Source organism: Myzus persicae, unplaced genomic scaffold (assembly GCF_001856785.1).
Source record: "Myzus persicae strain clone G006 unplaced genomic scaffold, MPER_G0061.0, whole genome shotgun sequence".
Taxonomy (NCBI): Eukaryota; Metazoa; Arthropoda; class Insecta; order Hemiptera; family Aphididae; genus Myzus; species Myzus persicae.
This window is the reverse complement of record NW_019100468.1, coordinates 274746-291997: the sequence shown is the minus strand read 5'-3', so window position 1 is coordinate 291997 and position 17252 is coordinate 274746. Positions and strand designations below refer to the sequence as shown.

Genomic DNA, 17252 nt, shown 5'->3' with positions numbered 1-17252 from the left:
AGGTAACAAAAACTAACCACAGTCTTTATATATAAATGTATAATTGTACAACTAAAGTTTATTTTAAACATTTGTACATTTCCCTCTAGTCATCTTAATCACGTAAATCTTTACAACAAATAAGTGTAGATTTATCTGAGTGTTGTCAATATGTCAATAACTGTGTGCCAGTTATTAATTCAATTCATGAAAATAGTGAGGAAGAATTCCACAAATTATTTTTAGATATCAAAAATGTATTGAGCTTAGTAGATGAAACGGTTAAAATGCGACGATTAATTAGGCAATCTACCTATCGTATTACAATATTCCGGCAGATTCGCCAGAACAGTATTATAGGAGATCAATTTTTTTGCCATTTTTAGACTACTTCAAAAGTCAATTAATTGAAAGATTTATAAAACACAATTACATTATTTCTGGGCTGCAAAATTTGATTCCAAGTTTTTTAATTAAATTAAAACCAAGTAGCTATGAGTTTAAAAAATGCATTGATTTTTACAAAAGCTTTTTACTGACTTATGAAACTTTTGAATCAGAATTGAAGGTGTGGGTGGAAAAATGGAAATCGGTACCCGATAACGAACTTCCTAAATCTGCAATCGATACTTTAGGCGTCATGTCGAAAGACTGCCAATGCTACTCCAACGAGTCCAATGTATAACTATAACAGAAGGCAACAAGATAACACACCAGAACGTTCTAAATCTAAAACGTGCACAGCCGCGCACCCAGCAATGTAACGCTTTGAGTCTGAAATCAGCATTTAATTATCGATCATTGATTGATTATTTAAATATTACAGCACTTCTAATAGGACCAATGGCTACATTATGTCCTAAGTGCAATGCAAACATTTTGAAGATTTTTCAAGATTAGATCTCTAAGGTGGTAAAAGGGGAGTTTTTTATGTAGCTATATAAATATAATACACGGGCAACGCCGTGACGGGACAGCTAGTTATCAATATAGACTAAACCGTCGATGTACCTATATTGTATTACATATAGTTGCAGAAGTCATTTGTTTAATATTTTTATCATATAAACTATGAATTATTCATAGTAAGATATTTAAAACTTAGTTATTGAATATGTATTCATGTATGTAGCTAAATAATTATTATATAGCCTATATAGGTACATAAATATACTAGCAATATACAATAAATGTAGGGTATATTAATTATAAAATTCAATATTATTTCATTACATTAATGGTCAGTTTAGTCTTTAGCAGGGGCGGACGCAGGAAAAGAATTCGGGGGGGGGGGGGTGTGAACTCCTAAAAAACCCCCTGCGTCCACCACTGGTCTTTAGCATGATAAAAGATTCTTTTATCATGGTCTTTAGTATACTGACTTTTATTTATTATCACTTTGTATGTTAGATTAGATTAAATTAATTTAAATTAAACAGCATTGAAATTACTTATTAATTTAATTTAATTCTTAAAAAAGTAATTTGTGTGCACTGTTAAATATAAATAATAACCGTCCATGAACAGTTCTATAGTTACAGAATTTGTGTGTTTACTCAGATATTTAACCACCGATATGGGCTACTAATATACTGACGTTCGTAACACCATCGAAGAACAGTTTTGTTCCACATGGGTGCCGTTTATTATTTATGTGTTTAATTTAATATTAAAAAATAGAGGGTTAGGCTACCAAGGACAAAACGAAAAAAAATAAAGTAGAGCAACATTAATCGAATGGAAAAAAAACAATATGTGGATGGCTTTTAAAAACTTTGAAAAAAAAACCGGTTGTGCTTAGGAACCGGTGGCCCCGTATGGCGGGCGGGTCGTAGAACTCCGGGAACGCTTAAACGGCAACACTGGCGTCCCCTAAACCGAGTGACGTTGGCGTTCCGATTGCTTGTCACTAACTGAAAAAAAGAAGACTAGGAGAGCATGATTGCCGCGCTAAAGATCTTTATTCTTTATCACGGTCTAATGTTCGACCGCGGATAATCGTCATGTTCTTTATTATCTATGAGGGGACTTTTACCCAAGGTTTATAGATAATATAAATATAATATATATATATTATCTATAAACCTTGACTTTTACCATAGATAATAGATATAATATTTCTTTATTATCTATGACTCTTACCCCTAGTTGTACCTTTCGGCGGCCTATTATGACGGGGGGAGTGGCGATGTCCAAACATTTGAGGACCCTTCCTCAATATCCTGGTTAGGACGGTTCCAGTCCAGGTTTTCAGTATACCTTATTCCGTGAATTATATTGATTAATTATTCTGTGGTATTATTAGATTCCGTATCATGGAGAAAAATGTTGAGATAAACTTTTTTCCATTTTTTTTATCTCTTACATAGTTCTGTTTTTGCCGTTATGATAAAGGCTAAACGTTCAGTCCATATTCCATATTATTATGGCATTATATTATATTATTATTCAATGCTGCTAAGTATTTACTGATTATTGCCATCGTACATTTTGCTCAACAGTTTGTCGGCCTGAGGTGGTGACTGGTGGCCGTCGAAGCCTGAGATCAACCTTTGTTGGTACTCAACATTATTCGGGTTTCGAAGTTTATAACAACGTTAAATGCAAATATTATGCAATTGCAAATTATAACAGTATAAATTCGTCCGATGTGAGGAGCACTTGTGTAGTGGGCAACGGGATTGATGAATCCGCGAGTTGTACGGGCTACGGAGGACCATTTAAAGAAATACGTTACTATTCAATTCTGATTTATCGATTTTTTTATGTATGATATACATAATCATAAGCCCTTTTACTCTCCGTTTTCAATTTGATACGAAATCTGCTTGTCAGTTATTGTAGAACATAACGTTGCTTTCGGCTGTGCTACAATGTCAGAAATTGAAATCTCATCCGGATTGGAAGACAGTGAACCAGACGTATGTATAATACCTAGAAAATCATAACTTATTGTGCAGCATGATATAGTGGCAATCAATGTAGAATTTGCAATTTTGTACAAGACATATCTAGGTGTTTGTAAATTATTTTGTAATTGTTTAAAGGTTTACCTGTATTGAATGTAAATGTTCTGAATTTTTTATTAAGGGAATGGGAAGGGGTCTTTTTCTATATAAGAACTTAGAAATATTTCTACATTTTTAGATCATCACAATCATTTATTGGTAATTGGTAAAAAATTACAAGAAAAAAACCGTCAGCTTATAAACGAAAAAGTTGTTATTATAAGCAGGGATGTATTGATAAAAAATGTCTTGTGTATACAGTATATGCCATATTTTTTTAAATGTATCTTAAAAAATTTTTTTCACTACGCTCGACACTTGTTCTGTATATCTATTCCAGAAAATATTTTTTCGCTCCTCTCGAAAAATAGTGTACATAAATATAACATTTATCATTATTCTTACTTCATTATCAGTATCAACCAACAATTTTTTTAAATATAAGATCCATAAATATGTTGAAAATATTATTTTAATTTTTACGCTATAGAATTTAAAAGACCAATTTCAAATCTTCAAAAAAAAAATAATAAAATAATACACGCTTTTCCATTTACCTCCATCCACCGTATACCCACCGTATACTTATAAAATAAATATTTTTTCAAGTATACGCATTTCTTTGTAAATATTGTTATGAGTATACGCTCCAATACACCACTAATTATAAGTAATATTGAATATAGCATTCAAATTATAACTTTTGAGAGGTCAAAATTGAAAATTCTTTGTAGTAATAAAAAGTATTGGAAAAATAAAAAAGGTAATTTTTACATAAAACAAATTTTGAAAAAATGGATCTTCTTTTTTTAGTAACTCAAAAACTAATATTTGTAGAGTAGATAACTTATTAGATAATGTAGTGTGTCATCATTTTTAAAGATCTAAATTATATTTTCGTCTTAAATAAAAGGTTGAGAAACGCTGATCTAGAGAATGCATAAGTAATTATTGATATTTAAATTTTAAAATTTATTTTATTTTACATAGTTGTTATAATTTACTTTAAAATAAAAAGTCTATAAAATTATTCTATTAGTATTAATAATAATTATTCTGTTTTTTTAGTCTATACAATTCCATACCTAGTATTCTTACATTTATGTTTGATTTTCTCGGTAAATTGCTCTAATATTATAGCTAACAAAAAAGTTGATTCTGCTGAACACAATTTTTCCATGTTGTACAATGTATATTTGTAAGACTTATGTCGGGTTGTATGAAAAATTGATGAATAAATATCAATAAAATTTATTTCATGTCCTACTAAATTATATTTAAGAGACCATTACTATTTCGATTACTATTGATTGTGATTTATGTTAAGCGATTGTTTATGCAACTTGACATATTTAATATTTATGCTTTTTGTGTTCTCTCAAAAAAAGAAACGATTTTAAGTTTTCAAAATACTATATTTTATTTAACATACAATTTTGTTTTATTTCAGATTTCTTATAACATGGATTTATTTCAACAGGTAAATATTTTGATTTAATTTATTAATATAGATGTTGATAACATTCTCATACTAATTTAAGGTTTTAGTGCTATTTTTGGGTATATTTTCACATAAATTCATATTTTAGGAGCTATATTGGTAATTTGGAGTTATAAATGCTGTTTTTGGGCATATTTTTAAAAACTAAGTTTCCTACCAAACAGCTGCCTACGAATATGTGAATGAAAACAAATTATTATATTATTATTACTTATAATTAAAAATCTGTAAAATTAAAAAAAATTTGTTGAAAATTTTATTTTGCGTATTTTCCAATTTTTAGTGTTATTTATAGAGCTTATATTAATGTTTTTATGTGTATGTTTAAGCGCTGAAAATTAATTTTTTTAGTGCTCTAACTTCCGAGCCCTGTTAATTAACATTCTAAGTAGACCTACCATAGTTGGTAAGTATAAAATAGTTATCCTACTTAAAATCATGTGTCCAAAAATACTCCATATTATATGTATGTGATTGTTGAACATCCTATCAAATAGTATATATTTCTATACATTATATTAATTTGAAATCATAATTACGTTCATTCAGAAAAAATAATATAAAAATAATAATCCAAAAATATTACAATAATTTAGCTATGGTTGTATTGTAGTTTAGATAATATAAATATTTGTCATTAAATGTATCCTGTTACTATATTACATAGTTAAGCAGTAGTCATATCAGCAAAAAAAAAAAATAATAATTCAAAAATAATGACAATAATATCATGGCTATGGTTAAATTGCAGTTTACTTATTCTTTTGTTTAAGAGTCTGGCGAATTATTTTATTTGAAATTCTTGTCAAAGCTAATCTTAACCAATTTCTAATTTTTGTTTTAACATCATACTCTGTTGCATCGGTGTGGAAATTTAAAACAACGCCTAATAGTTAACAAATATTGATAATTATCAACTGTGGTTATTACTTATTAGATATGAATTATACACATACTTTTAATTGAAAACATATTTTTCTAATATCTACTACCGAAAATGTGTATTGTATATCTTACAAACCCTATTTTATAATAATGTCAAAAATTAATTTTAATAAATTATTACACACTTTAATTTTGAATACTGATACATTTTTTAATATTATTATTGTCTGGTTAGTTATTGGACCATTATAGATTTTATAGATTATAAAACCAAATTCTCTAGAAATGTTAATAGTTATGGGTACTACTCAATTTTACTGATTCTGTTAACTTATATTCACATATGGGTTAGGTGCTTCACTCCAATATTTGTTAGGATAGAGCCTAATAATGACCAGCCCAATAAATATAAAACTTTTAAGTAAAAATAAAAATAAAAAACAGGTAAAATATGCAAATGTATGTAAATTCGGATCCTAGTTATAATATAACTAACATACTTTGTACAATTATTGTCTTACTCTTATCGTAGATTGCTGATAGGTCATTTTTGATTCATAATAAATTGTATGTTGTATTGCAGCCTGTAATGGCTCTGGAGCCAGTTAATATTGACCTAGCAGCCTCTCATTTAGACCAGGATTCTGGCCAAAAGCTACTTCAAAATCAAAGTACATCTACACAGTAGACTACAATCGCAAATATGTATTCCTGCCCCCCTCTCCAAATAACACCCTGAAATATACCCATAGGTTACACTAAATTCAAACAAAAAATACAACTCCAACTCCTTTGAAAAATTTATGAAAATAAATGTATATGCTGATGTATGTATTAAATATGTCAATGAAAAATAAATAAATAATTTAAATTATCACTTCTTAGCACAAGTTTTTAGCTTTTTAGAAGTGAATCAATATAATTAAATGTTTTCTGTATTATTATATTGTACTATACTACTATATTGCTTTTTTTTTATTTTGCAGTTTTAGTTTCAAAATGTTAATTTACTTACTATTTTTTTTTTTTTTTTTGAGCTGTAAAATATTATATTTTAGCAAAATAAACTTATAATTATCAACAATTTTTAATAAAACACTAAATTGCTTTTCTCAATATGTTTTGTAGTTGATAAATTTATGTCGAAACAATAAGCAGTTTCCACAGTCATATGTTGAAGATATGAACAAAATGTACAAAAAATGCAATAATAAGCAAAAGAATTCAAAACTTTTATGCAATTTAGTACTTAAAGGAATAGAGTTCATTTCTCCTAAGAATAAAAATTCTTTTCAGTATGCTGCCAATGTTTATAATGAATTATTGCAACTATCCCAAAAAGACTCAATTAATTTGCAGGTTAGTATCTAATACTATATTATCATATTGTTTTATTAATTAAGAATATATAATAAAATATATAGTTACAGGTATACAGTATATAGGTTATAGGTTACCTATAAACTGTAGTATGTACTATAATCTATGAAACATATTTTTGAACTACATTGCTGCTTAAATAAATTTACTAAATAGAAAAGATTGTTTGTTAACAACTATTTTTCACAAGAACCATTCTGATCAATTATAGTTATGAAACCAAATCTAAGAAAAGAGAACATTAAACCATACAAATATAATTTTTTTTGTCTTTTTGACATCTCTAACACTTATAAAACAATTATTATTGTTATAAAATTCATTATTTTTATGTTTTTCAAATAGGAACAATTTATTTTATATTAGTGATATCTTAAATATAAACACAATATTCCTGAATAAATTAAAATTGTTTTTCTATGTAATTTGGTATCATGCAACAAATATTAAAGATATTAATATAAGAAACTTCTTTGTCGCTTAGATTGTATTTAAATATTATTAAATTATTAATGATAAAAATGTATGAAATGTTTCCTCCTAGTTCACCTTACTAATTATACCATAAATTGAGTTGGTATGTTTGATAATTTTGTATGCATTTCTTATTATTAAATACATAGAATGCCAGGTTTCATGACCAGTTGCCAGGCTCATAATTGTTCCATTAAATTAGTACATTTTTCATGCAATGTGGCTTCTTACTTATCTAATGTGTATTATATATACATGATAATGTATTATATATAATTGTTAAAAACATGATATTTTTTTTATACATTTTAGACCAAAAATTGTGTTGCTAGTACTTCAAATGGTAATGCAATTATAACTACTGAATTAGAGAATGATAGAAGTGACAATGAAATTAGTGAAAGCGATAAAATATTCAAAGAAGTAAGGCACATATTATTATGGATTTAAGAGAATTAATTTTTTTTTATTTATGCATGTAAATTAGGTAAACTTTATTTAATACTATGTATTGTAAACTACAGAATAATTCATTTTGGTATTATACTATATAGTGCAACGTATAATACATATTTTATACAGTAAAATATTCAAGCTTTCATTAAAAAGTATATGCAAATTTGAAATTATCCAAAACTTTGACTGCATTACTCAACAATTTCCCTTTTGTATCTTAGTAATACAAATTGGAAAAATGAAAACCAATTACCAATGAGTAATGAATTAGTAATTAATAACAATTTTTAAAAAATAACATTTTACACTTGCATAAAATATTTCTATAAAGAACGTATCCTTATTACAATGTTATACAAATACACATCACTAGATAAACTTTTGTTAATATTGTTGTGTATTACTATTGATATATACTATAATACTGATACATGGTTTTTTGGCATTTACCATTGCTAATTACAAACATTATATTCTTATTTATTATAATATACTATCAACTTCAAAATTATATTATTTGTTTAAACCATAGAAATAAAAATATTGCTAGTTCCAATGTATGAAGTGCAAGTTACTTCAGCCCATACTCAATAGTTCAATAACTTCAGTTAATCACCTATTTTTTGCTTTTGATATGTCATATTCATTGGTAAAAGTTTCAGTGCTATTGCATACAATAATTATACATTGACCATGCATTTTTATTAGTATAATAATTACCCAAGTACTATTCATTTTTGATATTACTAAGTAGTATGTTCATTTTGTATGTTTCAGTTAATTGAAAAATGTTATGAAAACACAAATTTTTCAAAATCAAATATTGATGTTATTGATAATTTGTATAAATCTCTGCCTTCTGAATTTCTTGATTCTAAGTATTTTATTTTGTTGTTAAAAGAAGCAAATCAAGTGATCTGGCCTGATAGTGGTATCTGTTTATTTACACACATGGAACATATATATGATCAACTACAGCAATTTAAAACTTCAATGAAGGTAATATTTAACAATAGCTAACAAAGGGCTAACATATTATAGAGGTTAAAGTTAACCTCCTTTAATGTACTGAATAATGATTTTAAAAGTCCATTTTTGTTTCTGAAGCTATATAACAAAAAGTAGTTATTCAGCAAATCAGATCGACCTCCTGTTTGGTTTGATTCTAGTTTATAACAGGTGTAATTGTTTTTCTGTTTTTTCATACAATTTGTTATTTTTATAAATACTCTGTTAAGTTTTAATGCTTGATATATCATATTTAATAAGGTATTAATGCCTATTAAGCATTTGTCATTGTTTTCTTTTAAATTATATTTGTCATTGTTTTCTTTTAATTTATATTTTTCAAATTTATTCATCCTAGTTTAGTAATGGGTGTTGTTATTATTAACAGACTTTTTACATTTTATGAAAATATTCTTAAATTATGAAGTCATGGTTACAGACTACAGTACCTAATATACAATATATTTTTTTATTTAGGTTAAATTAAAAAATGTTAAGAGTATTTATGATTTATTATTAACGAGTACATTTTGTATTTATTTAAAATTACTATAATTTAAAAGAGCACACAACTAAAAAAAAAAATGTTTATTTCACATTATTATCAAACATTAAATTAGTAGGTATATTATTAAAAACGATTTGGTCAAAATTCAATGTAAAAAAGTATATTTAAAGAGATATCAGAATAATTAGAATACCGTTATTAGGCGGGCCTTGATATAATTGTTTATCTTACACTTGTAAAAGTTGCTCACTTTACACAATGATTTACTCACCAAATTAAATTTTTTTTCATGCTTTATTTACATATAAATGTGTGAATTCTGATGCTAAAGATGATAAAAGTATCTCAATTTTAATAAAACGTTAAGTTTTTTTAAATATTTAAAAATCTAAAGAAGTAATGTTCAATTGTGGCATTCCACATTGTGAAAAGTGACCGTTGCAGGTACAGAGTTGTTAGTAACAATGATTAGTTCATTACAGTTTTGAATATCAAAAATATACAATTAGACAAATAAGTTATGCGAGTTAAGCTCACGTTAAAACGTTAAACCTATACCATTTTTCTTAGAATTTAAAATTTTTTTAAATTTAAAAAAATATTTTTGTTCTCTTTTTATATTTTAATATTTGTGATAGGTTCAAGATAATAGAACATCTGTTGAGAGTAAAGAAATTAATGAAAAGTCATTAAAACGTCTCAAAAAACTAAAAACTGCAATGAAGGTAATTTATTATTTTATTGTAATTTAATCAAACTTCACGAATGATAGATTTTAAAATTATTATTATTATTATTATGTGCTTTTAGAGTATCAGAAAAAAAATTAAAAATCTTGATGAAAAAGAAATGGATATAAATAATGATGATGAATTTAATTCTGACTCTGCATATGTATTAAAGGATAAGTAAGTTTTTTGATTTGATTACATTTTATTCAAAACCTTTTGAAATATTATATCTGCTGAAATTTTTAATATTATTATTGCTAATTTCAGATTCTGAACAAAGCTAGGGGCTTAGTTTTATTAATTTCTCTAGTGGATGTTTTTAGATATTAATGACATACAATCTTATAATACTCCTTTATACATTTCAAAAAAGACATAAATAGTAATTAAAAAATAAAATCATAAATCATAATAAATTAATCTTCTAATAAAATGCATTGTTATAGTTTCAAATTTAATCACATAAACCTAGAGTCCTGTTTTGGCATAACCCATAATGTAGAGCTGACTGCCAAGGTTGGCATTAAAAAAAATAATAATCATTTTATCTATATATTTTTTTTCTTTTGGAAATTGTAGATATGAAAAAAGGATTGTTGAAATATACAAACGAATGTGTAAGCTACAAGATGAGCCAGACTTTTTAGAAGAACCTGTACTGCGTTTTAAAGAAACAAATGACAGATTGGTTAATAAAACCATTGAAAAATATTATAATCTTAACAAAACATTTCCAGATTATTTTGAAATATATACATTATTAAAATGCTTACGAGAAAAAAAACAACTAAAATGGACTGAAACTGAATTAAAAAATATTTGTGAGTAAAATATTTTAATACAATGCTCCAGATATTTTAAATAATGTTTTGTATTTATTTTAGCTCATGATGCTTTTCTTAAGCTTGGGAAACAATTAAAGCTTCGGAGACTGAATGAATATTTTGGTCGTTTGGCAAATATAAATACAATGAAGGATCCAGCTGAAGAAGATGGAGAACTCAAAAAGAAACTCGATGAAAGTAACAAAAAGTTACATTCAGATTTGAATGCGGTGAGCTTGTTTAGGGAGTTGGTTTATTCTGGGAGTAGTATAAAAAAGTTCTTAGAAATAGAAAAATAGAATTTAAATATAATTTGAGTTTAATAAGCATTCTTTTAATGGGTATTTCATGTTTAGTTTGCCTAATATTCACCAACTCTAATTGCTTGAGATTGTCTATATTGAAGTATGTGTCCAATAGAGAGTCTCCCGCTAGGATTTGCCCATTTTGGTATACCTTGAGATAATAAATACATCACAAATCTGTTTTTTTTTATAAGACTCACAGAAACTACAATACTTCACATATTTTATTTTATAATTTAATTAAATTTTTCAGTAAAAAAGTTAAAAAATTATTTTTTTATTTTTGAAACAATTGAAGATATCTATTTTGTAGAATTTATTTTTCTGAAAATGTTTCAATATTTTATTTTCATTCATTTTATGGCTTTTAATCATTTTTTAAATTTATAGGTAAAACGTCAAAAACATTTAGGGCATTAGCCATTAAGTTATATCCTCACAGAACACTCCATGTACTTTTCTTTTAGACTTTCTGTCAAAATGTTACAATAATTATAATAACCTTGGAAAAAGTGTCATTTGTCTGTAAATGTAACAACAGCAAAAAATTTATTCTACAGCTTAGTGGTATTTGTGTATTTATTTATTCATACAAGTCAACTTTTGACATTTTTTTTTCATAATCTAATTTTGTGTGAAATTTTGCCCCCAATCAATGGTACCACATTGACATTGACGCTCAAGGATTTGAGGTTTAGAATTTTTAAATGCGATACTGTTAGAAAAATAATTCATGCAAAAGAGCACAAGTAGTTTAATTATTCTGTTTTTATCAGATTAAATTAATATTTTTATGTAATTTTCTTTTATACCTTACCTAATACAACAGTTAACAAGATCATACAAGTTTTTAAGTCTAATGAAAATCAACAAAAATTGGCTATTACCCCCTTTATATAAAAACTGTGCTCTTATGTTTGAAGTGTTCAATTAAAAAATCACAAAATAGCTTATTTTAGTAATAAAAATCGTATGATATGACACAAATATTTCCTTTCAATGAGCATTAACTTTTTATTCTTCATTCATAGGTAATTTTAAATGACTCAATATTAACTTTTGAAGTTAAGAGAACGCTATATCCGCATGTGTATTGTCTCTGTTGAAAACAGTTTTTTACAAGTAACAACCACTCAAGTTGCAGTTCAAGCTAAGCAACCAAATGTTCCCACTATAAAGAGGAGAACATTGACTGTGCAACATTGCTTTATTTTTTTTGATATCACGTACACAAAAAAGTTCTTAGTTTTCTTGTTTTTATTTCTGATATCAAAAAAATATAAGAACGATGTCGCTCAGTTAATGTTCTCCTCTATAGTGCACAAATTTGGTTCTTACTCGCGACAAACAGTTTTTGGTATGTTTTGCATTTGTGATGCTGAAACAATACACATGTGGGTGTAGCGTTCTGTTCAAAATAATGGATTATATTTACAGTGGTTTAAAATATGGTGCTTTAATTATATGTATATTTTTTTTTAGTTGACACAAAAGTTTAAAAATAAACAAGATTATGCAGAGGAAACAGAAGGGTCTAACCTTAATGATACAGAGTGTGAAAACAGTTCAGAAAGTGATTATTCCGATAATAAAAAATTTAATAAAGAGTTGAAACCCATAAAACCCATATTAGTTAAACGGAAAAGATTATCATCGTCAGGGTCAGAAAATTCTAAACCACCAAAAAAGAGTCAGAAAACTATTTACATGGAGTCATTTGATTTAGCACCAAGTGGTGTTACTTTAGAAACAATACAAAATGAGGAAAATGAAGATACAACTGTTATTACAGGAAAAGTACCTGGCCAAATAACAATTGTGGACAATGTTAAAGGTATGCTAAATAATAGCAATAGTATTGATGAAGTAAACGATGATGCCAAAATTTCAAAAAATTCTAATGTTATTATGTCAAATGGGGAAACATGTTTTGTTGACAAAAAGCCTTCCAATAAAATAACTGTAAAAGATGTTGATGAGACGACAAGTAAAAAAAACAAAACGTACACCAAAGAGGTTGCTGAAAAAGTAACCAAGTGTATTAACAACACTGATTAAACCTTAGGAAATAATAATTTAGTCACTAAAGGATCTCTTGATAATAATGATACAGATACAATCCTTGTGATTGATGAAGATATTAAAAATACTAGAGTTGAAGATAAAACTAATGAAACAGTTACCAAAGAACCACAGGAATATAAAATTAGAGAAGTAGAGAGTGAAGTAAATGCTATGAATCATAGTACTATACCTATTTATAGTGATGATGATGATCCAATTATCACTGAGCCTGAAGTAATAATACATGAAGATAAAGATTCGAGTAAAGATGTAATTGAGATTAATGAACTTGATGATTCAGATGTTGAAATAACTTCTTGTGAAACATCCATAGTTCCAGTTCAAAATAAAAAATCTCTAGAAACTATTATAAAAGCTAGTAAGTGTTAATTACTCAGTATTAATGTATGAGGATGCTCACTTAGCATGTTATAGACTTGTAAAATGGAGCATAAAGTGCCATCTTTTTAAGGTTTTTTTGATTTTGAATACATTTTTGTAATTTGTTTTCAGTGAATTTTGAAAAGAAGTACAATTGGAATAAAGAATCGAAGGGTTCTAATCCTATGCTCCCTTGTGTAAGTTAAATTATTTTCTAACAAAGATAAAATGTATACATACTTGTATGTTTAATATTGTAATATATATTATATTTTTTTTTCTTTAAGTTTAAAAAATAATTTTAATAATGAAAAATGATTAATTAACAATATTGTATTCATAATAATTACTCATAAAACTAATACATTATTTGTATGTTGTTATAAAGCCTTTACATCAAAATTCAAGTAATTTGAACCAGAATTCAAACAATAATTTTGTCAATCGTTGGGTTATGAACAATACGCAGCCTCCTAAACAAAAAAGCACAAGCAATATTCCTAATTTCAGACATAATAATAGACAGTAAGCTAATTTTTGTTATAATTATTGATTAATTGTTTAGTACTCAATTAATTGTATAAAATAAATATGATTTCAACATAACAAAACGTTTTGAATTAGGTATTATGAATAAGTATTATAACTATTTATTATTTTATTAGTAGACCCACGACTTGTCAGGGAACGCAATCAACTTCTTTTCAAAGGAGTATGCAAACTGCAAGACAGTTCACTCAACGTATTTCAAATACAGTTCAACAACAAAGAACTTTCAATAATCAATCAGTATTACAAGAAGTAAATGTTTTATTAAATATATTACATATTTTATTTTATAGTCAGATTTCATAATAGAAAATTTCCATATAAAAAACTTCCAATTAAAAACATTTTCTGTTGAACCAATTATATATTTAGGAACCAAATCAAAGTTTAAAAAACTATTTTTATTTTATTTAATAAAATACTCTATACTACACATTTTGTTAGTGCTCATGAGGCTTCGTAAAAGTTTTTTTGTAATTTTTAAATACAGTATAAAATATAAATCCAATATACTCGAGAGTTTTTCAACGAGAGAATACACAGCCGATCAACAAAAAACTATTCTGTCCCCTACATTAATATTATGTATAAAAAGTGGAAAGTGGGTGCTGATCTGCTGTACAGTAGGTGTCTAGGAGGGACACTGTAAGGCAGTGTTTCTTTAACTGTGTTCCGCGAACGCCTATCTCACTTAGGAGTTCCGCAAAAGCACTTTATCTACATCATCTATCATTTATACTTTTTTAAAGATAATTTTCATAGGGGTTCCGCATAAAAACAATACATTTGATACCGAAAAGGTTGTGAAACACTGCTGTAAGAGATGTGTTAAATAATTTGATAAAAGTTCAATACTATAAATGTTGTCAAAATTTGAACTTAAAATGCTTGGAAAAAAAATTGTGCCTTTTTCATAATAAATTTAAACAATATTATATTTTATAATTTTTAAATCATTTCAAATTATATTAGCATAACTTAAAACTTTTAATTGACTATATATTTATGATAACATTATATTTAAAATCTAGATAATTATTGTCCTCTGTATTTTTTTTTTAAAATGTATCAAATTGAGAAACCTAAACTACCATTGAATACTTAGCCACTTTACCACTTATTAAAGAATTTTTTTTAAACAGTAATTAATGATATTTTCATATGTAAGTTTATTATGCAAATATATATTTTATTATATTTAATTTATTTTATAGCAAGTAACCACCATGACTACAACAACTACAGTACGACAAATAGTCCAAAAAAATCAAGTCCGCCATCCCGGTAATCCTGTAACTAATGGTGGTAAGAAACCTGAACTTATAGAACTGGATTAGTATTTAATATTGTAAATATAATCTAATATAAACATATTTTAGCATATTTTATCATAATATTGTTTTTATATTATTTTCATTTGTTAGATATTACGACATATATTATTGTACTATCAAAGTTTTTTAAGGTTTTGTCTTAACTAAATATAATATTTTGTCTTCTATAAAACGTAAAATATTGAATTAAGGGACTATATTTGTTTCTATTTAACACCAACAATTTCTTTGTAATTGTAAGTATTTTGAATTAAGATCTAGGTATATTAAAAAACTATTTTAAACAAATATACTTTTTTCTATTCAACGGAATATTATTAAACACTATAATGTACAAATGTATCATGTATATAAATATATTGTTAAAAAATACATGTTTTCATAGTAAGGTAGCTAGTAGGAAAATATCATTGCAATGCCCACGACCAGGGACGATAGTCTACTACCACTAGTCTACTATCATCTCCATAGCTTCAACTATTCATAGCACATAGGTTTACTAACCATCTCATGACTTATTTAACCCTCTGTTGTAACAGCATAGTTGTGTTGGGGTTGCTGGGTTTAATCTTCCCCGTTTGGCGCATGACTAACAGAGGGTTAACTGGGACCCTTAGATTAAAAAGATCCTTATTTGATTTTCTATTTTAGTGTCTGCTTATCAAGTTGAACTTTTTTTTTTAATTTTTATAACTTGAAGTATGCATATTATATATGCGAAAGGCGATACAGACTTTTCGCCGCTTATATGTGCTTCAAGTTACCAGACATAGATCTATTCATTGTATATGATAAAGATAACACGTTAACTGCAGTAACCTAGACTTGAAAGTATGATTGGATGTAGTATTAATAATTTATCAGCATGTGTCGGCCCTGTGTTAAAAGTGATCATCTATGTATGCAGATCTCAATTAGCAATAAAAGTTTTAATATTTGAGTGATCTTTGGAACCAGCAAATCTTAATGATAACTGCATGATTAAAATTTGATATGTTTCATATTTTGTAAGACACGTTTGAAGGCTACATATTCAAATGAAACGTTTTCTATAAAGCAACATTTTTTATTAATTTTTTAAGCTTCATATGTTTTGTAAAAATTCTGGGAAGATGTCTAGACAATGAATTTGGAGATTATAGTCTGCAGTCTTCATAGTATGTTCCTAAAGTACATTTTTTGTTTTTTGATTCCTAAAATGCATTCCCCTGCAGGCGCCCATTGTCCCCTTCCCAATTTATTTATCCTAACACTATGTTGTTTCCTGCATACATTGTAAAGGGCGACCGTTATACTCCGAAATTATTTCGCCAAATGATGATTTTAAAGTCAGTCACAGCAACATAACCTTAGGCCAGCTGCGGCTTCGTATTGTCCTCCACAGCATAAAATAGTTGTCCTCAGTAGGTATCATGTAGTCGGCACAGCATCTTTTTGTAGGATTCCTTAAAATGATATATTTAATGTATCTAACATAATATACTATTATGGCACAATTTCTAGTGTGGATTTGTGATCATATTATTTATGTGTACTATACATACACACTCCAGTTTGCTGTCTTCCCATATATTATATTTATATAAATGTTCAAGCATGTACTTATTTTATATATTATATTATATTATAAATATCTGAATATATATTAAACTATAAAATGGTTTTAGTTTATGTCAATCAAATAATTGACAGAAAATAAATAAGGAATGACGATTGACGAATGACTATGATTCAGATAACAAATTAACACTTAACAGGGGGAGCGCTTACTGTCGTCATTGGTGGTGGTTACCCCACCGGTCCGTAGTAGGATAAACATTATTGATAGTCTATAACGGCATACGAATATACGATTCTATTAATAT

The 17252-nt window shown here is 26.8% G+C and overlaps 1 protein-coding gene across 1 annotated transcript; it reads left to right on the top strand.

The window, feature by feature from the left end:
* The first annotated feature begins 2161 nt into the window (after window positions 1-2161).
* Window positions 2162-15481, top strand: LOC111029045 (MATH and LRR domain-containing protein PFE0570w-like). Its single transcript, XM_022307914.1, is given in 14 exon segments — window positions 2162-2900; window positions 4438-4467; window positions 6502-6732; window positions 7540-7650; window positions 8461-8682; window positions 9838-9924; window positions 10010-10107; window positions 10510-10751; window positions 10815-10984; window positions 12542-13502; window positions 13637-13701; window positions 13893-14029; window positions 14170-14305; window positions 15268-15481. Coding segments are annotated over 14 exon segments (2661 nt in total). The 5' UTR covers window positions 2162-2852; the 3' UTR covers window positions 15391-15481.
* Window positions 15482-17252: the final 1771 nt, after the last annotated feature.